We start from the raw sequence: 21,221 nt of genomic DNA on the forward strand, positions 1-21,221 counted from the left end.
AGGGGTGCATACACTGTGATTTAGATACTGCTTTCAATTAATTTTCCTTTCTCCTCACTCTCAATATATATTCTTACAGAATAGCCAGCCTTAAAGAATAGAGAATAGAACAGAACTTTTATAATTAACAATTATTTTTGTTTTCCCAAGGAGCATTTTATACTGACGCCAAACAAAAGCTTCTGGGAAAGCTAGTAAAATAAAATTTAACACGGGTGTTTCTCTGCAACACACAAGCATAATCAATGAAACATGAAAAGTTAATATTTCATAGCATTATAAGAAAGAAGAATTACATTTGTTTCTTTTTAAATATAAATTATAAAGCTACAGATAAATTTCAAAGGAAAGGAATTTCCCATCATATACTTTACTATTCTTCTAAAATTATTTTCCAACTGGTTTCTTCTTTGAATGATAAAATATTAAATTACCAAAGAAGGTAGAATTATAAAAGGGAAAAAAAGGGAAATAAGTACATGCATTAACAACGTAGATTACTAGAGATATGAGATTATAATGACTTGTTTTTATTTTTTTAAGATTTTATTTATTTATTTGACAGAGAGAGACACAGCAAGAGAGGGAACACAAGCAGGGGGAGTGGGAGAGGGAGAAGCAGGCTTCTCGCTGAGCAGGGAGCCTGACGCGGGGCTCAATCCCTTGACTTTGGGATCATGACCTGAGCCGAAGGCAGCTGTTTAAGGACTGAGCCACCACCCAGGCGCCCTGACTTTTTATTTTAAAACTCCCAATATTTACCCCTAGAATACTTTCGTTATATAACCTTTAGTTTTTATATAATGTTTTATATAACCACTGGTTAGAAGTACTAATCACAATAATAAAATGGAAAAAGAACAGTATGTAAGGTCTCTTTAAAGATTTGATGCTTTTGCCTATTTAAATGTTTATTACTGAACAAATATATTTTTCAATAAATTCATTATAGATTTAAATATGTAAACTAATCTGTAAAGAATTAGAAATTAATAAATGCCTTCTATTTCCATAATTCAGTGTACATAGTAATTCAGCTTTTCAGATTGGGTTTTAAAAATGTTGAGTGATATATCATAATAGCCTATTCATTCAGTCTCTATATGTGTTTGCTGTGATCTAATTTCTTTCACAAGATATTTTTCCACTTTTTAAAAAAAATTTATTTTCATTCTAATGTAGTTAACATACAGTGTTGTATTAGTCTCAGGTATACAACAGAGTGATCCAGTAATTCCATAAAGATTTTTTTTAATAGAGTTATATTACAATCTGTGGATAATACAATTGGAAGGATTCTCAGGGGCAAGTTGTAGAGTTAGTATCTTTTATATTACTAGTGTTAGTTTCAGAAAAGTTAACTGTCTAATTGCCTTTGTGGAAATTTTGTTATAGGCTTGGAGGAATGTAAAGCTCTTACATAGCCAGCAGTGGCTGGAGAAACATACATAATTTCTTATTTCTACTTACTACTACCAGAGATGCCTCTAAAAATGGGAAGTAAACCATGAATCACGGGTTACTTGTGCACACTGTAGAAAAGGCCTTAGAAAACTGAACTTCAAAAATAGAAGTCTTTTTAACACTATTTTGCCACCTTTGATACATGGTTTTTAGCCAATAAGAATATGTGAAATCACATTAAGAACCTAAAAAATAATGACATGGTAAAGATTTCCCTTTTTAGATTGGCCCATTAGTATAGTTCAAGGTTAATTCCAAACTCCTCAATTATTTGAAGGTTCCATTCTCCAGGATAAGACTCTAAGTACCTGATAGTTCTGCAGCAGGATAAGACTGAGGTAGAACTCGCTGAAGGCCAGTTTAAGGTCTTTAATATTCCTATGCTGGACACGTTCCTCATGGGATAAGTGGAAGACTGGCTTCCTGCGCTGTCGCAGTGTAGTAACGCCAATGCTCTCTTTCTGTGCATCCAGTGATGACTGAAGCTCATTCTGAAGTGTAGCAAACCTGCGCTGAGCCTCTGCAAGCTTTTCTATAAAAACAAAAAAACAGAATTTCAAATCATCAAGATAAAAAAGCTGGTAAAGTTCTCACTGACTTTTGATTTACTTTTTATTCTGGTCTGTTTCCCTAAAATTTCTAAGAAAAAAATGTTACATGTAATATTTAGAACTGTATAGGAAAAAAAATGTTTTGGTATAACATTTCATTCTATCTTTCTATCCCACATTTCCCTCCCTGCAAAACCTCAAGTGTACCCTTTGTTTTTACAGATGAACATATAGAATCTAAAAAGCCACTAAAAGTGAGAAAGCAAAATGGTAAAGCCACATTATAATTTGGAAAACAGTTTGTCAATTCTCAAAAAGTTAAACAAAGTTTAACTTAAAGTTAGGTACATTAAGATCCAGCAATTTCACTCCTAGGTATATATGTTCACACAAAAACTTGTACATATACATGAATTTGTATTCACAATAGTGGAATACAAGTTAAATGTCCATTAACTGATGAAAGGATAAGCAAAATACGGCATGTATATTACATATATATATATATATATATATATATATATATATAATGGAATATTATTCGGTCATAAAAAAGAATGAGGTACTGATACATACTATAACATGAATGAATCTTAAAGAAATCATGATAAGTGAAAGAAGACAATGCCACATATTGTTTTATTATTCAATTTATATGCAATGTCCAGAACAGGCAAATCCAGAGACAGAAAGATTATGGTTGCCAGGGTCTATGGGGCAGGAAGAATGGGGAGTGACTGCTAATGGGTATGCGGTCTTTTGGGGGGTGATGAAAATGTTCTGGAATTATATAATGGTGATGGCTGTACAACCTTGTGAATATTCATGATTTGAATTTCTCTCCTCAGGAATAGCTCAGTCTCTTTTAAGGGCTCATGTGAGTAGGTCAGGCTCACCTGGGATAATCTCCCATTCTTAAAATCAACTGATTTGGGACCTTAATTACAGCTGCAAAATCCCTTCATAGCAACACCTAGGTAGATGTTTGACTGAATAACTGGAAGAAGGTAGAGCATACACTATGGAAGAAGGGATGTTAGTGTCTACCTTAGAATTATGCCGTGTAATTCTGAACTGATGCAAATTTCTGGAGACTCCAAATGCCACTTGGTCCAGCAGCCAAATGGAGATCTATAGTGTTCAGGTGACAGATGAAATATTAACCCAGGTTTAATTCACAGTGGACCCAACTGGTCCATAGACACATTGTGATTGCTTTCTCTGTTCCAGAATGTATAATTGGAGTAGAAACACCAGGCCATTTGTAGAAATCTCCACATTGACTGTGACCCAGGGGTAAGAGCCATTATTGTAGGAACGACTAATGAACTTTCGAGAACTTCTTCCTATCAAGATAATAATCAAGAAGCAAAAGCATATCCCTAGGGGAAGTCCAGAGGTTAGTGCCACCACCAGAGACTTGAAAGATGCAGGGATATTGGTATCTATCACATTTCCATTTATCTGTTTAGTCTGTGCAGAAGTTGGATGGATCTTGAAAAATGACTGTGGATTAAGGTAAATTTAACCAAGTGGTCACTCTGATGGCAGCTGTTATACTAGATGTGGTATCATCACTGGAGCAAATCAACAGAGCCTATAGCACCTGGTATGCAGCTATACAACTAATAATGCAGCTTCTCATCTGGCAACAAACACCTGCATGGTCTCTGAGCCCCAGAAATGGCACCATTCCCCATCAATACTGGTCAGTCAACTAGTGGGAGGTTAAATGCATTGGATACCTTCTATCATGCAGGGGGGCAGAGATCTGTCCTCCCTGGAATAAATGTATTCTTGATATGGTTGTACATTCCCTGCTCATAATGCTCCTGGCTAGCACCACTATCAACTGGAATGCCTTACCCATTTTCATGGTATTCTATATAGCTTTGTTTCTGATCAGGAAACTCATTTCATAGCAAAGGTTGTAAAGCAATAACCTCCATGGAATAAAATGGTCTCACCACATACCCAGAAACTGCTGGCCTAAAGAGAGACTTAACAAAGTGAGCTGGGAGACAAAACTCTGTAAAAATTGGGTTCAGTCTTACAAGATGCAGTATTAGGGCCATTATATTTATTGGTGCTTTCACAAATACAGCCAAAATACAGAGTCTAGGAATCAAGGGATCAAAGTGGGAGTGGCTCCTCTCACTACCATACCAAAGAACACTCACTTAATTTTTGCTTCCCAATCTGCAACTTGAACTCCGCCTATTGGTGAGTTTTCAAAGGAAAATGCTTCCTTCAGAGGGATACAACAATGGTTCTAATGAATTGGAAGACAAGACTACCACCTGGCCATTTTGCACTCAACATACCACTGAATTAGTAGGCAAAGAAGCTGTTTACTGGTTAGTGATTGATCTTGATTACCAAGAGGAAAGTGAGTTGTTAATGCACGACAGGAGCAAGGAAGATTGTGTCCACAACCCAGGAGACGCTCTGGAACATATCCTATTTTTTCCACGACAAGTAATAAAAGTTAATGCAAAACTACAGAAATCAAAGAAAAGAATTATTGAGGATTCAGACCCTTCAGGAATTAAAGTTTGGGTTATCCCATCCAGTAAAGAACCCCAGCCAGTTGGGCTTCTGGCTGAGGGCAAAGGAAATATAGAACGGGTAGTGGAAAAAGCAAATCACAGATATCAACTATGGCCTCTTAACCTTGTTGCTCTTTTACATAGCTTATGTTTTCCTCTCTATCTCTATGTTGCATTCTGGGTAACTACTTCAGGTCTATGTTCAAGTGTATAAACTTTCTCTTAATCTCTACCTAATTTGCAGGTTTAACTAGTTAAGATATTAATTTCAGTGATTATATTTTCATTTTAAAAGTTCATTAATTGGTTATTTTATTTTTAAGATTTTATATATTTGAGAGAGAGAGAGCAAGCACAAGTAGGAGGAGGGGCTAGAGGGAGAGCAGACTCCCTCTGCTGAGTAGGGAGCATGGAGCCAGCTGTTACCAGGACCCTGAGACCATGACATGAGCAGACACTTAACCCACTAAGCCACCCAGGCACCCATGTAATTGGTAATTTCAAAAAGTCAATTTTGGTAGTTTCTTTTTTGTGCATGGTTTTGATACTCTCTTTTAGGTCTTTTGCCATATTAAGCATGTATTTTATTTTGTATCTAATAATTTTGCATATTTTATGTAGCATTTTACTGTTTTGTAGTGAGAGGTATTCAGAATTTCTTCCTAGTCTTCCATATTATTAGAAAGAACAATTCACCTATTTCCAAATCTCACACTGAAAAGGCAAAATGAATTTCAAGGTTCTTTTTATAGAAGTCAAGCATTTCTATTACAAAATTGTTCATCTCATTATCCTTCTGATCAAAAACAATATAGAACTTTTTGGTTCTTTCTTAGTTCATGGTGTACTTAGTGATTTTGTAATTTTTTCATGATGCTCCTAGACCAAAAGATATATTTAACACTTCTGTTTTATTAACAACTTAAGTATTTATGTCCTAACCACTTAAAAGCCATTTGAAAAAATAATATACACAAACACAAACACATATTTAATGAAAGAATGTGATAATTTATCCAAGGTCAACTATAAATTACTTTGCTGATTAAAAACCTTAGGTAATTAGTAAGACCCAAAAGCTAGAAAATCATATGAATGATCAACTTTTATTGTTAAGAGACTAATATGAATTTGCTATTTGTTTAGCTTCCTTAGCCAGTTGTCAATACATATATTTTGTAATTATTTACATGGATATTAAAAGTGAAAGAAGTCCCAAAAATGGAAAGAAAGAAGAACCATTACTTCATGCGTGCCACCAATAAGTCAAGAAAAAAATACCTCCCCATCTGGCAAACTCCTTACTCATTTTACAAGGCTAATCTCAAATATCATTTTCTATGTAAAGTGTTTCTTGCCTAAAAACTCTGAACCACAACTTGAAACTCCGCCTATAGGACTCTCATGAGGTCACAAACATGCATACAAAGCACACTGAACATAATTCTTTGGTGTATGTTTGTTTCACTGATTAACTGTAAGCTCTCCGAGCCAATGATTTTGAGGGCAAAAAAAAAAAAAAAAAACTTCATTGTTTTAATGGTGAGCAATTTTTAAATAGACTTTTCAGGTATACTTTACATAGCACAGCATTCACCCATGGTAAGCATATTCTGCTGATTTTTAGCAAATTTGTAAACTGTGCAATTATCAGCACCATCCAATTTTAGAACATTTCCAACATCCCATACACTTCTGTCAGGGCCATTGGCTATCAAAGCTCATTCCCACCCCCAGCTCCAGGTAACCACTGATCCACTTTCTCTTTCTATATATTTGCCTTTTCTGGACACTTTTATAAAGGAATCATACAATATGTTGTCTTTTGCATCAGTCTGGCTTCTTAGCATGATTCTGAGGTTCATCCATTTTGTATCAGTAGTTTGTTCCTTTTATTGCTGAATTATACTTTGTTGGGTAGATGTATCACATTTTGTTTAAATATTAATCAGTTGAGGGACATTTGAATTGTTTCCAATTTTTTTACTATATAAATTATGCTATTAACATTCATATATACATTTTTGTGAGGACTATCATCATCATCTCTGTAATTGTAAGAGCATGCATACAGTAGGCTCAACCCCTGTTTGTTGACTGACTGACTTAATGAATATGTAGGAAAAACTTCTCCCTAGTAATCCAAGTTCCCATATAGAAATAGAGGAGAGAAGCGCCTAGGTGGCTCAGTAGTTAAGCGTCTGCCTTCGGCTCAGGTCGTGATCTCAGGGTCCTGGGATCGAGCCCCGCATCGGGCTCCCTGCTCGGCTGGGAGTCTGCTTCTCCCTCTGCCTCTCCCCCTCACCCCCACTCGTGGTGCTCTCTCTCAAATAAATAAGTAAAATCTTTTAAAAAAAAAGAAACAGAGGAAAAATATATACCAGGGGTATTCAGCTATGTTTTTGAACTATTTTCTTCCTTAAGGGCAAGGCTATCTAGAAGAGCATATGAAGGAAAATCCCTGGTTGGGAATAGGGGAGTAAAAGCATGTAATCTGGAAAAAAAAAATTCAGTATTATCATAGTTATGGTGTGAGATTTTTATACTTAGCAAAATGGTTTAATACTTATCAACAGGTTTAAAAAGGATGAGAAACACTGCTTTTGATACCAAGTGTCCACATCTGTGTTTCAATGACACCTCAATTTTCTAGAGTCAGATATCCAAAAATCTCAAACATATGGGGGCAGCCCAGGACCTGGAAAAAGGTAAATGTGTACATAAGAATGTACTTTGGCCTATGAATTATAATCTACATACTTACAAAAAATAAAAATGAATATTTCTAGGTAATTTTATAAATGCTGACGAAAGCAGCCTATTTTGACGATAAATTTCAATTTCTACTCATGCCAATAAATCAAGTGGCCCTGAATGAGAAAAGATTATTACTTTCATAATATGTTTAATGCCATAAGCTCTCAGAAAATAAAATATTTGATAAAAATTTCCAATAACCACTTAAAAACTTTCAAAGCACCTATATGTCCCTCAAAGAGCAATATGGTTGGGGCGCCTGGGTGGCTCAGTCCTTAGGCTTCTGCCTTTGGCTCGGGTCATGATCCCAGGATCCTGGGATTGACTCTCGCATCGGGCTCCCTGCTCGGCAGGAAGCCTGCTTCTCCCTCTGACCCTCTCCCCTGCTTGTGTTCCTGCTCTCGCTGTCTCTCTGTCAAATAAATAAATAAACAAACAAACAAACGGGCATCAGAAATATTAAAAAAAAGAGCAATATGGTTAAGAAGATTTTTCTTAGTTTTCACCACATTTACATTTTTCTACTTTTAGAAAAGTTATTTCAGAACTATAAGCTATCTTCAGAATAACAAAGCTATTACACTGTTATGGAACTGAAGAATAATTCTTGATAAAGTTAGTGTTTAGAATACATTTATTTTTTGTATACATATCTTGCAATGTTACGAGCTTGCTAATTCAATTTATGGACCTCAGTGTTATCTGAAATACTAAGTAAGTTTGTAAGAAGGTTGACCAAATCTAGATGACTCAGGATAGTTGATTTCGTTTTATTAACATGAAATTTTTGTTCTGCTTTTATCTGGAATTCTTATTACCTGAAATCATTACACCTCAAGTACTGAAGTCTAAAATATCCATGTATGAATAAAACATAATACTCTTCAAATTTTTTTCAATAATAATAACTGAATCCTTACTCTCTTATAACTCCAGCTTCAACAGACTTTTTGTAATCCTCCTCACCCCCAAATATAACATGTATTTTGATGTCACGATGCATGGTGTTTCCTTAGAATACTGTACTCTAAGTCCTCTACCACTGTTATCCCCAATATGCTCCTCCAAGAGCATGTGGAAATGCCCCGCATTTTGAAAGATCCAATTTAAATTTTACTTCTTCTGGAGGATTTTCCACAATCCCTCTCTTTTCCTCCAAGTCAAGTCAATGCTTCTTCATGTCAGTTTTACTTTGCAAAATTCTAAACTACCAAGTATCATATTGTACATAAACTTAAAAGAAATAGATACAATTGGTAAATAAACACATTAGATATAATCTGATAGTTTCTATTCTACTACATTCTATTCATATTTTTTATATTCATATTTTTTTAAATGCTCATGATAACCGAAGGTATTTTAATTTCCTGACCCATGTATCGGGTCATAACCTACAGTTTAAAAGAACATTAATTTAGATGATAGTTTCTTTATGAAGACGCCATCCTGCAACTGTGTTGATCCATGACCAGGGAAATTCCCCATCTTATCAGTCTTATAAAGAAAAAAAATCTTATCAGTCTTAAGACCTAGGAGACTTCAGCAATTTGTAATGTTATCACCAAAAAGGAGCCTTCCTTTAAAAAACTTCCCTCTCCTTCCATGGTCTTTAAATAATAAAAGATAGGAAGAAAGGATAGTGGACACGTGGATAGTACATAAATAATTGTAATTTTAATTTTCATCAGATATGTTAACAAGAAAGCAAGCTAGTGTGGTTGCTTTAATTCATGTCCCCTACTTCTCTCCTAAAAAACCCCCCAACCCCCATTCTTTAATAGCTCTTAAGTAATGGATTCTGTTGTAATAAACTCAAGGGAATCATGATGTAGGAAAAAATAAGAACACAATGGGAATTTTAAACAATACTACAGACCTATGATCACCCTAATTAATAAATATTTAATCCACATCTTTACACACACACAAACAAAGAGCTAAACCAGCCATTACGTCATTATTTAGCTATGTGGGTACTAGATACATATAATCACTTTTAAAATGATATTTAGTATTTCAGTGAAAAAGATGCTTATGTTTTATTACAAACACTCAGTGGCATAATATACAATGCCTCAAATTCGGTAAGAATAAAGAAAAACACGTAACAGGATTACAGGAATAACTGTAACAGGAATAGTTCTGAGTAACTATTATCCAATTGGTCTTACATATATATGAAGCCTGGAAAATAATTTACAGCCAAGAAATAAATCTTCTATTGCCATAATTCCCATACTTATAAATAACACTACTGCAATTTCTTTTCTTTCCTTCTTCCCTCCCTCTTTCTTGGTAAAGAAAGGAAAAGCTCATAACACTGCTGTGAAGTCATAATAACCAAAGCCAAAAGATTAGGACAGGTAAAAAAAACAAACTGAGATTGTTTAGAAATGAAGGAAAAAGCCCTTAGCTATTTAAAACATTCCAACCCAGGGGTGCCTTGGTGGCTTAGTCGTTAAGCGTCTGCCTTCAGCTCAGGTCATGGTTGCAGGGTCCTGGGACTGAGCCCCATATTGGGCTCCCTGCTTGGCGGGAAGCCTGCTTCTCCTTCTCCCACTCCCCCTGCTTGTGTTCCCTCTCTCGCTGTGTCTCTGTCTGTCAAATAAATAAAATCTTAAAAAAAAAAAAAGGCTTTGCCTGTGTTAACTGTGGAATATTAAAAGCAACAGATATATTCTAAGATTTTGTTTTTATGTAGGCACATAAAAATGCTGCTGAGAACTTTCTTCTAACAGACCAAAATACACTCAGAATCTAGTGTGTGGCACTGATCTATCCACCAGCCTGATCATATTTGATCATATTCTGTTTTTTTTTGTTTTGTTCTGTTTTTGTTTGTTTTTATCTTTATCTTTTTTTTTCCTCTTTATTTTTTCTTTCCTTACCTTTCTTTTCCCCTGGTTTCAGGTCTTTTCTGATTTGTTTAGAGTATATTTTCTGGGGACATTGTTACCCTGTTAGCATTTTGTTCTCTCATTCATCTATTCTACTCTGGACAAAATGATAAGATGGAAAAAAATCACCTCAACAAAAAGAACAAGAGGTAGTACCATCTGCCATGGACCTACTCAATATGGACATTAGTACAATGTTGGACCTAGAGTTCCGAATCATGATTTTAAAGGTACTAGTTGGGCTTGAAAAAAGGATGGAAGTTATTAGAGAAACCCTTTCTGGAGAAATAAAAGAACTAAAATCTAACCAAGTCGAAATCAAAAAGGCTATTAAATGAGGTGCAATCAAAAAAGGGGGCACTAACTGCTAGGATAAATGAGGCAGAAGAGAGAATCAGTGATACAGAAGACCAAATGATGGAAAATAAAGAAGCTGAGAAAAAGAGAGATAAACAACTACTGGATCACGAGGGTAGAATTTGAGAGAAAAGCGATACCATAAGACGAAACAACATTAGAATAATTGGGATCCCAGAAGAGGAAAGAGAGAGAGGGGCAGAAGGTATATTGGAGCAAATTATAACAGAGAACTTCCCTAATGTGGGGAAGAAAACAGGCATCAAAATCCAGGAGGCACAGAGAACCCCCCTCAAAAATCAATAAAAATAGGTCAATACCCCGACATCTAATAGTAAAACTTACGAGTCTCAGCGACAAAGAGAAAATCCTGAAAGCAGCTCGGGAGAAGAGATATGTAACCTATAATGGGAGAAACATTAGATTGGCAACAGACCTATCCACAGAGACCTGGCAGGCCAGAAAGGGCTGGCATGGTATGTTCAGAGCACTACACGAGAAAAATATGCAGCCAAGAATACTATATCCAGCTAGCCTGTCATTGAAAATAGAAGGAGAGATAAAAAGCTTCCAGGACAAACAAAAACTAAAGGAATCTGCAAACATGAAACCAGCCCTACAAGAAATCTTGAAAGGGGTCCTCTAAGCAAAGACAGAGCCTAAAAGCAGCATAGACCAGAAAGGAACACAGACAATATACAGTAACAGTCACCTTACAGGCAATACAATGGCACTAAATTCATATCTTTCAATAGTTACCCTGAATGTAAACGGGCTAAATGCCCCAATCAAAAGACACAGGCTATCAGATTGGATTAAAAAACAAGACCCATCGATATGCTGTCTGCAAGAGACTCATTTTAGACCCAAAGACACCCCCACATTGAAAGTGAGGGGGTGGAAAACCATTTACCATGCTAATGGACACCAAAAGAAAGCTGGGGTGGCAATCCTTCTATCAGCCAAATTAGATTTTAAACCAAAGACTAATAAGAGATGAGGAAGGACAGTATATCCTACTTAAAGGGTCTATCCAACAAGGAGATCTAACAATTGTAAATATCTATGCCCCTAACATGGGAGTAGCCAATTATATAAGGCAATTAATAACAAAAGCAAAGAAACACACTGACAACAATACAATAATAGTGGGGGACTTTAACACCCCCCTGACTGAAATGGACAAATCATCTAAGCAAAAGATCAACAAGGAAATAAAGACTTTAAATGACACACTGGACCCAAGAGACTTCATAGACATATTCAGAACATTCCATCCCAAAGCAACAGAATACACATTCTTCTCTGGTGCCCATGGAAATTCTCCAGAATAGATCACATCCTAGGTCACAAATCAGGTCTCAACCAGTACCAAAAACTGGGATTATTCCCTGCACCTTTTCAGACCACAATGCTTTGAAATTAGAACTCAATCACAAGAGGAAAGTCGGAAAGAACTCAAGTACATGGAGGCTAAAGAGCATCCTCTAAAGAATGAATGGGTCAATCAGGAAATTAAAGAAGAATTAAAAAAATTCATGGAAACCAATGAAAATGAAAACATAACTGTTCAAAACCTTTGGGATGCAGCAAAGGCAGTCCTGAGAGGAAAGTATACAGCAATACAAGCCTTTCTCAAGAAACAAGAAAGGTCTCAAATACACAACCAAACCCTACACCTAAAGGAGCTAGAGAAAAAACAGCAAATAAAGCCTAAACCCAGCAGGAGAAGAGAAATAATAAAGATCAGAGCAGAAATCAATGAAATAGAAACCAAAAGAACAGTAGAACGATCAACGAAACTAGGAGCTGGTTCTTTGAAAGAATTGACAAGATTTATAAACCCCTGGCCAGACTTATCAAAAGGAAAAGAGAAATGACCCAAATCAACAAAATCATGAATGAAAGAGGAGAGATCACAACCAACACCAAAGAAATACAAACAGTTATAAGAACATATTATGAGCAACTCTATGCCAGCAAATTAGATAACTCGGAACCTGCATTCCTAGGGATGTATCAACTACCAAAACTGAACCAGGAAGAAATAGAAAACCTGAACAGACCTATAACCACTAAGGAAACTGAAGCACTCATCAAAAATCTCCCAACAAACAAAAGCCCAGGGCCAGATGGCTTCCCAGGGGAATTCTACCAAACATTTCAAGAAGAATTAATACCTATTCTCCTGAAACTGTTCCAAAAACTAGAAATGGAAGGAAAACTTCCAAACTCATTTTATGAGGCCACCATTACCTTGATCCCCAAACCAGACAAAGACCCCATCAAAAAGGAGAATTATAGACCAATATCCTTGATGAACATGGATGCAAAAATTCTCACCAAAATACTAATTAGGATCCAACAGTACATTAAAAGGATTATTCACCACGACCAAGTGGGATTTATCCCTGGGTTGCAAGGTTGGTTCAACATCCGCAAATCAATCAACGTGATACAATCATTAACAAAAGAAAAAACAAGAATCACATGATCCTCTCAATAGATGCAGAAAAAGTATTTGACAAAGTACAGCATCCTTTCTGGATCAAAACTCTTCAGAGTATAGGGATAGAGGGTACATATCTCAATATCATAAAAGCCATCTATGAAAAACCTACAGCGAGTATCATTCTCAATGGGGAAAAACTGAGCGCTTTCCCCCTAAGGTCAGGAACACAGCAGGGATGTCCACTATCACCACTGCTATTCAACATAGTATTAGAAGTCCTAGCCACAGCAATCAGACAACAAAAAGAAATCAAAGGCATCCAATTGGCAAAGAAGAAGTCAAACTCACTGTTTGCAGATGATATGATACTTTATGTGGAAAACCCATAAGACTCCACCCCAAAACTGCTAGAACTCATAAAGGAATTCAGTAAAGTGGCAGGATATAAAATCAATGCACAGAAATCAGTGGCATTCCTATACACCAACAACAAGACAGAAGAGAGACAAATCAAGGAGTCGATCCCATTCAAATTGCACCCAAAACCATAAGATACCTAGGAATAAATCTAACCAAAGAGGCAAAGGATCTGTACTCAGAAAACTATAAAATACTCATGAAAGAAACTGAGGAAGACATAAAGAAATGGAAAAACGTTCCATGCTCATGGATATGAAGAACAAACATTGTGTGAAGGTGTCAATGGTACTTAGAGCAATCTACAAATGCAATGCAATCCCCATCAAAATACCATCCACTTTTTTCAAAGAAATGAAACAAATAGTCCTAAAATTTGTATGGAACCAGAAAAGACCCCGAATAGCCAGAGGAATGTTGAAAAAGAAAAGCAAAGCTGGCGGCATCACAATTCTGGACTTCCAGCTCTATTAGAAAGCTGTCATCATTAAGACAGTATGGTACTGGCACAAAAATAGACACATAGATCAATGGAACAGAATAGACAGCCCAGAAACAGACCCTCAACTCTACGGTCAACTAATCTTCAGCAAAGCAGGAAAGAATGTCCAATGGAATAAAGACAGTCTCTTCAACAAATGGTTTTGGGAAAATTGGACAGCCACATGCAGAATGAAACTGGACCGTTTCCTTACACCACACACAAAAATAGACTCCAAATGGTTGAAAGACCTAAACGTGAGACAGGAGTCCCTCAAAATCCTAAAGGAGAACGCAGGCAGCAACCTCTTCGACCTCAGCCGCAACTTCTTCCTAGAAACATCGCCAAAGGCAAGGGAAGCAAGGGCAAAAATGAACTATTGGGATTTCATCAAGATAAAAAGCTTTTGCCCAGCAAAAGAAACAGTCAATAAAACCAAAAGACAACTGACAGAATGGGAGAAGATATTTGCAAATGACATATCAGATAAAGGGCTAGTATCCAAAATCTATAAAGAACTTATCAAACTCAACACCCAAAGAACAAATAATCCAATCAAGAAATGGGCAGAAGACATGAACAGACATTTTTCCAAAGACACCCAAATGGCCAACAGGCACATGAAAAAGTGCTCAACATAGCTCAGCATCAGGGAAATCCAAATCAAAACCTCAATGAGATACCTCACACCAGTCAGAATGGCTAAAATTAACAAGTCAGGAAATGACAGATGTTGGTGGGATGCGGAGAAAGGGGAACCCTCCTACGCTGTTGGTGGGAATGCAAGCTGGTGCAACCACTCTGGAAAACAGTATGAGGTTCCTCAAAATTTGAAAATAGAGCTACCATACGATCCAGCAATTGCACTACTGGGTATTTACCCCAAAGATACAAATGTAGGGATCTGAAGGGGTACATGCAACCCGATGTTTATAGCAGCAATGTCCACAATAGTCAAACTGTGGAAAGAGCCAAGATGTCCATAGACAGATGAATGGATAAAGAAGATGTGATATATGTGTGTGTGTGTGTGTGTGTGTGTGTACACACACACACACACACACACACACACAAAACACACAATGGAATATTATGCAGCCATCAAAAGGAATGAGATCTTGCCATTTGCAACAACATGGATGGAACTGGAGAGTGTTATGCTGAGTGAAATAAGTCAATCAGAGAAAGACATGTATCATTTGACCTCACTGATATGAAGAATTCTTAATCTCAGGAAACAAATTGAGGGTTGCTGGAGTGGGGGTGGGGTGTGAGGGATGGGGTGGCTGGGTGATAGACATTGGGGAGGGTATGTGCTATGATGAGTGCTGTGAATTGTGCAAGACTGTTAAATCACAGATCTGTACCTCTGAAACAAATAATGTGAGATATGTTAAGAAAAAAAAGAAGATAGCAGGAGGGGAAGAATGAAGGGGGGGAAATCGGAGGAGGAGACGAACCATGAGAGATGATGGACTCTGAAAAACAAAGTGTCGGTTCTAGAGGGGAGGGGGGTGGGGGGATGGGTTAGCCTGGTGATGGGTATTAAGGAGGGCACGTTCTGCCTGGAGCACTGGGTGTTATGCACAATGAATCATGGAACACTACATCACAAACTAATGATATAATGTATGGTGATTAACATAACAATAAAAAATTTAAAGAAGAAAAAATGCTGCTTAGAAGCAAAGTATTTTGAATAGAGAGAGAAAGCAAACTGGTTCTATCAAAGAGAAAGACATTGTAACATAGAGTGATGAATATTACCATTGGAAAAGGACATTACTGATCACCACAAAAAAGATTTCTAACACTATAGCTCTCAGGATTGATGTCATTTTTAGTACCAGAAGAGACCTAGGAGACTTCAGCAATTAGTAATATTATCACCAAAAAGGAGCCTTCCTTTAAAAAATTTCCCTTTCCTTCCACGGTCTTCAAATATAAAAAGATTGTATCTATTGGGGAGCTTGGGTGGCTCAGTCAGTTAAGCATCCGACTCTTCATTTCGGCTCAGCTGGTGATGTCATGGGTCCTGGGATCAAGCCCTGTGCTGGGCTCTGCACTCAGTGTGGGGGGGGGGGTCTGCTTGAGGATTCTCTCCCTCTCCCCCTCTCTCGGCGAATGCACTCTCTCTCCCTCTCTCTCTAAAGTAAATAATATAAAAAAAATTTTTTTAAAGATTTTATCTATTAATATAAATGCTTTTATCTTATTAACCAAAAATATGTAGTAAAACATAAAAGCACAATAAAATGACTTACATCAGGTTTTGTGAAATTCTGACAATAGCTTCTAACTCCTCACAGGTAGAACCCGAGAGGGCTGGGAATCAATTTGTTCATTTTACAAGCAAGTACATGGAGGCCTAGAAAGGTTAAACGGTAAACTTCTAAAAAAATAGTTAAGGTTCAAAAATCCAAAATGTAATTGGTAGGTAAAAGAATTGATATGAAAATAAGTATCTACATTTTAGTAGTATTCATTTTGTTTTGTTTGGCTTTTATACCATTTTCTTTGGGGTATTTAGAAGTTTCAGTTAAGACTATATCTCACTTGAAAGTGACCATTTTTAGCTGACCATTAAATAATTTGTGAGATACAAGTGGGTGGAGGTATGTTTATAAGCTGAACTCACCCCTGTATTATTTATACTTTTTCTGTGCCCTAGTGTCTGAGAACTGCAGTCTATAAGACAATCTGCCATGGAGAGGTGGCTAAATAAGGAGAAAAATGATATTGTCTAGGACAAGTGCCAAATTCTGTTTCTGTCAATCATGTCTTCATATTACCCATCACTTCCTGACCTGGCAAAAAGTTAGTCTGAAGACTATCAATTTGGACCTACTCTGTGGTGACATCAAGAGGCATGCCCTACTCGCCCTGCCAATACACACAGAAAAAGGAAGTCATTCATACTCATAGTCTCCAAATTTTAAATAGTAGAAAGCCTAAAATTATTTTTGAAAAATAATCAAATCTAAGACACCATTTTTCAAACTAGGGTTATAACCCAATATGGGGTCATAAAAGCAACTGTGTGGATCATAAATCAGCATTTTATAAGTCAAATAGAAATAAATATAGAAAACAGAATATATTACACATAGTAAGGATATTATTCCATGAAAAAATTTTGTTTAACTATATTGCATATACACATATATATAGAATATATAGATGCATACAAACATACATAAAACACACATATCTGACTAGGCGTAATGGGTCACAATTTGAATATAATTTTTGCTATAACTCAACATATAAAAAATATGTATCTATTGTTAAGAACAGAAAATTCTTTTGCTTTGTATACCAAGAAGCATTATCTACTCTTTCTGATCTAAATTACCCACATAGAGTTGGGCTCAGAGATCCTTCCCCTCCCCCCCCAAAAAAATCACAGCAAAAGAAAAATGCGAATTAACTTGACCTTTTACATTTTGCATTACAGCCTTAGGTCATATGCTATAGGCCTCTCTCAGTCTAAACACTTTTTCCCCTGCAAATGCCTTCCTCTTTTAGCTTTCTCTTCTTCAGTCGTCATTACATGGCCGCCCTCTCCTTCTCTGTCTACACTTTTGGTTCCTCTTTTCCTCCTACCTCCTAACTGGAAATTATCTCTGTTCTTGCATACTGCAATTTCTCTGTATATTTTTCCCTTGCTGAAAATCTATCCATTGCAGTTTCAAATAATATTTCTATTTCGTTACTGCATTCTAGGTGCTTACAATATGCTGCAAAGGACATGCATATGTACTGTTCCCTTTCATGGCTCTGTGCCTCTGCATTAACGGCTCTCTGCCTAGGAAGTCCAGCCATAAGTGAAAGATGAGAAGGACATAGAACTAAGGCATTTGCTTCCTTTTTGATCTTTTTTGCTAGAAGGGAGTGACTTGCTAAGGAGACTAAACCAGTAAAGAGGGAAGTCACTGATGCATTTATTTATTAATTCTTAGAAGAAATAATTACTGGAGGAAGGTCTTGAGGAGCTAAAATTCAGTCAGTAGTTGTAGAGATTTGCCACGGACTGAAGAAGGGTATCTTTTCTAAAAGATTGCAGGAAAATAAATAAGGGTAAGAAGGTCAACAAGTACTTAAGGGGAGAGGTGGCATAGATCTGCATATGTATTATACACCAACAGAAGTGAAGTTCTTGAGTTTTTTAAAAAAAAAATTTTTCAAGACTTATTTATTTTAGAGAGAGTGTGTGTGTGCAGGGGGAAAGGGAGAAAGAAACTCAAGCTGACTCTGCTGAGTTCAGAGTCTGATACAGGGCTTGACCCCATGACCCTGAGATCAGGACCTGAGCCAAAACCAGGAGTCAGTTGCATAACCAACTGCACCACCTAGGCACCCCTGAAGTCCTTTATATTTATTTGTAAAGTAGGAGGAGGTATAATGAGCATGATGGAGAAGATGGTGGGGTCAGAGAATTCAAGAGAATGGTGTTGGGTTTAGAAAAACACTTTGGAGGGGCACCTGGGTAGCTCAGTTTGTTGAGCATCTGACTCTTGATCTCAGCCCAGGTCCTGATATCAGGGTCGTGGGTTCATAGGTTTGGGCCCTGTGCTGGGCCACACGCTGGGTGTGAAACCTACTTAAAAAATAAACAAAATAAAATAAAACAAACCCAATTTGAAGCATGGAAAAGGGCACTGATTAGGACCCATGGCAGCTTTGAGGACATAATTAAGAATGTAACAATGAATTTATACTGGTTCAAGTTTGTTCTGCTGTGAGTTTTTTTTCCCTTGGCTATCCTAAGCAGGCTGTGGGTAGGCATAAAGAAGGTAAAAGGCTGAATTGGTCTACAGTTGGGAGTTTCACTAGGCAGACGCATTATAAGGCAACGAGGGTGAGGAGATTAAAAAGTACAAGGGACAAAGTGGCTAAGATAACTGAGGGAGAGGGAAATAATTCTGGGGGGGCCTTATCAACAGATAGATGGGGGAATAGATGAGAGACTCAAGAAACTTGAGCTTTGTGAGATGAAAAAAGAGATATCAAAGGGGTGGGGCAGTATAAAAATATATTAAAAAAACAGAATTTTAAAGGGTCAGATACAAATAAATGGAAATTCCAGTATTTCCTTCTCAACTCCAATAGCACCTTGTAGATGTCACTCTGGAAACAATCTCTAGAGAGATGGAAAGGAATGTTCCATACAATGGAAAGGCAAAGTAATGTAATTAATAAGCAGGAACTGTCTAATTCAGCTCTGAAATAATAAAATCAAATTTCTGACTCTTCTGAAGCTTCAGACTGGACTTTAGTGAAGATCTACTAAGGTACTGGTTCACAATGAGGTTCCCAAATCCTTGCAAATGCAAAAGAATCTAGGTAATGTCCGTATTAGGCTTAAATATTGAGGTACTAGATGCATTCCTACCCCAGCTAAAGAAAATATCCCTAAGTACAGTATAGGAAGAAAAACAAGCCCCATTTTAAAAATGATGATCAGAAGGTTAAACACTGACATGGCAGAGTTTTTCTCTCCTCAGCAGCAGAAATTGTCCCCTGTATGTTGTACCAAAAAACTACTTACCTGAATAAAATGTGTTGATTTTGGCAAGTTCCTTTTCACAGGTTTGGAAAAATTTTTCTTCAAACTTGGCAAAATATCTCTTTACCGTGTCCTCATCTGTAACTGAAAGCAAGGAAAACAGTATTTAAATATGATGTCCAAAGGCCAATTAAGAAAACTAGGGAAATAAAATTTAAAGGTACTACACTTCCTTATTCTTCAAAATGACAACAATGAACTGTGAACCATATTAAGCAAAGACTAAAGAAAGCAAAGACTAATGTGTTCTTCACAGGAACACAGTCATTTTTTAACTGAATGAGACTAAGTCTTTACTATAATAAATTTATAGTGGTGAAAAAAGTAAGTGTTCTAAAACTTCAGAAGACACTACTGTACAGATGTGATCAAGAAAGATTCAAGGTGTTGGGAGTAGAAATGAGTAGGATTTAGCAAGAGTAAATATTTCACGGAATAAAAAAAGGAACAGAAAATGAAGACATTAATATATAATATGATCCTGGAAAAAATGGGTTGATTATTTCTACTATATTAAATTGCTTTCCAGTCATTTTCACTTAGCTGCACCAGATACAGAAAAAAAATGTAGACTGATGGTTATAAATTACATATTCTAAGCCTACAGCTGCTGGGTAGGAACATAAGTGAGTTGAGCAAATGGATGATTGTACAAGCATGGTGATAAACGGCAACTGACACCTTCAGGATAAGGAGTGGTATGGATTCTGGCAAGTCAGAGCACATGTCCATCTAATGAGTTGCTGTCCTGTGGTGACAGGGTTAAAGTTGTCACATCTTCCAATTTTCAAGACAAGCCACAAATCTAGATATTTTAAAAACACAGTGTAGACCAATCAATATAAGCCTCTGCAGGCTGGATCCACTTTGTGAGTTCTGTTATATAGCTGTCAATTTACTGAATACCATAAGTAAAGATATATGTAGCTTCAGGAACCCCCAAGCCTAAAAGGGTATGTTTCTTGTCCAAGTAAGATCTGCCTGGACTCCAGATGCTAATCACAATTTAGAACTATCCTATTTCTGGATCTCTGGGGCAATCTAAGCTTGAAATGTGTAGAAAAAGTATAGATCATTTTATGTTCCCCAGTTGCTTCAAATCTTAGTGCAATCCCAAAAACCCTTACACACTTCATCTGTCCAGAAATAAGAGAAACAGTATTTCCCTGAGTAATAGCAATACACACATACACATACTAATTCTTTGTACCAGAGATACATTAAAGAAAAACAAAAGCTTAAAATGAAGTTCTAAAAAGCATGTAAAATCTATTCATTTAATTTGAATAACACAAATGTTAAAAAAAATTATCACTACACAAAACCTTGACTTTATTTCTGTATCTACTTCTCTATTTTTTATGCTTTAGAGCTTAATAGATAACACAGGATTCTATTGATTTTGCAGTAAAGAAAGGGAGGCCACTTTAAGTTCCTCATGTAAGCTTCATAATTTAGGTACAATAAAGACTATAGCTGCCCAAGGACACTGTGAATTATTTTTACAAAGCATAAAGCAGGTCAAAGCTTCCTTTTAAGGTGACCTTGAGTTAGAGATGATCCATGGTAACAGATGCTGCTCTTATAATAGCATTTAGCTATAGCTAATTTAAGATACGAGTAATATCTCATTCTACTTTATTACCCATTTTTTTCATTTTTATCTTATTCTTTATTGTATTGTTAGGAAAGAAACCCAAAAGCAAAAATATAGGCTTGGTCAT

General features: G+C 36.5%; 1 protein-coding gene across 1 annotated transcript in view; it reads right to left on the reverse strand.

The window, feature by feature from the left end:
• Positions 1-21,221, reverse strand: part of XPR1 (xenotropic and polytropic retrovirus receptor 1) — a 252,234-nt gene that overhangs the window by 80,973 nt on the left and 150,040 nt on the right. The window contains exons 3-4 of the mRNA XM_025877687.2: positions 19,480-19,581; positions 1,773-1,996 (exon numbers count right to left, since the gene is read on the reverse strand). Of these exons, the coding sequence (XP_025733472.1) occupies positions 1,773-1,996; positions 19,480-19,581 (326 nt within the window). The remainder of the gene's footprint in view (positions 1-1,772; positions 1,997-19,479; positions 19,582-21,221) is intronic.

This window comes from Callorhinus ursinus, unplaced genomic scaffold (assembly GCF_003265705.2).
Source record: "Callorhinus ursinus isolate GAN/ISIS: 27379988/994484 unplaced genomic scaffold, GSC_fseal_2.0 scaffold13, whole genome shotgun sequence".
Classification (NCBI taxonomy): Eukaryota; Metazoa; Chordata; class Mammalia; order Carnivora; family Otariidae; genus Callorhinus; species Callorhinus ursinus.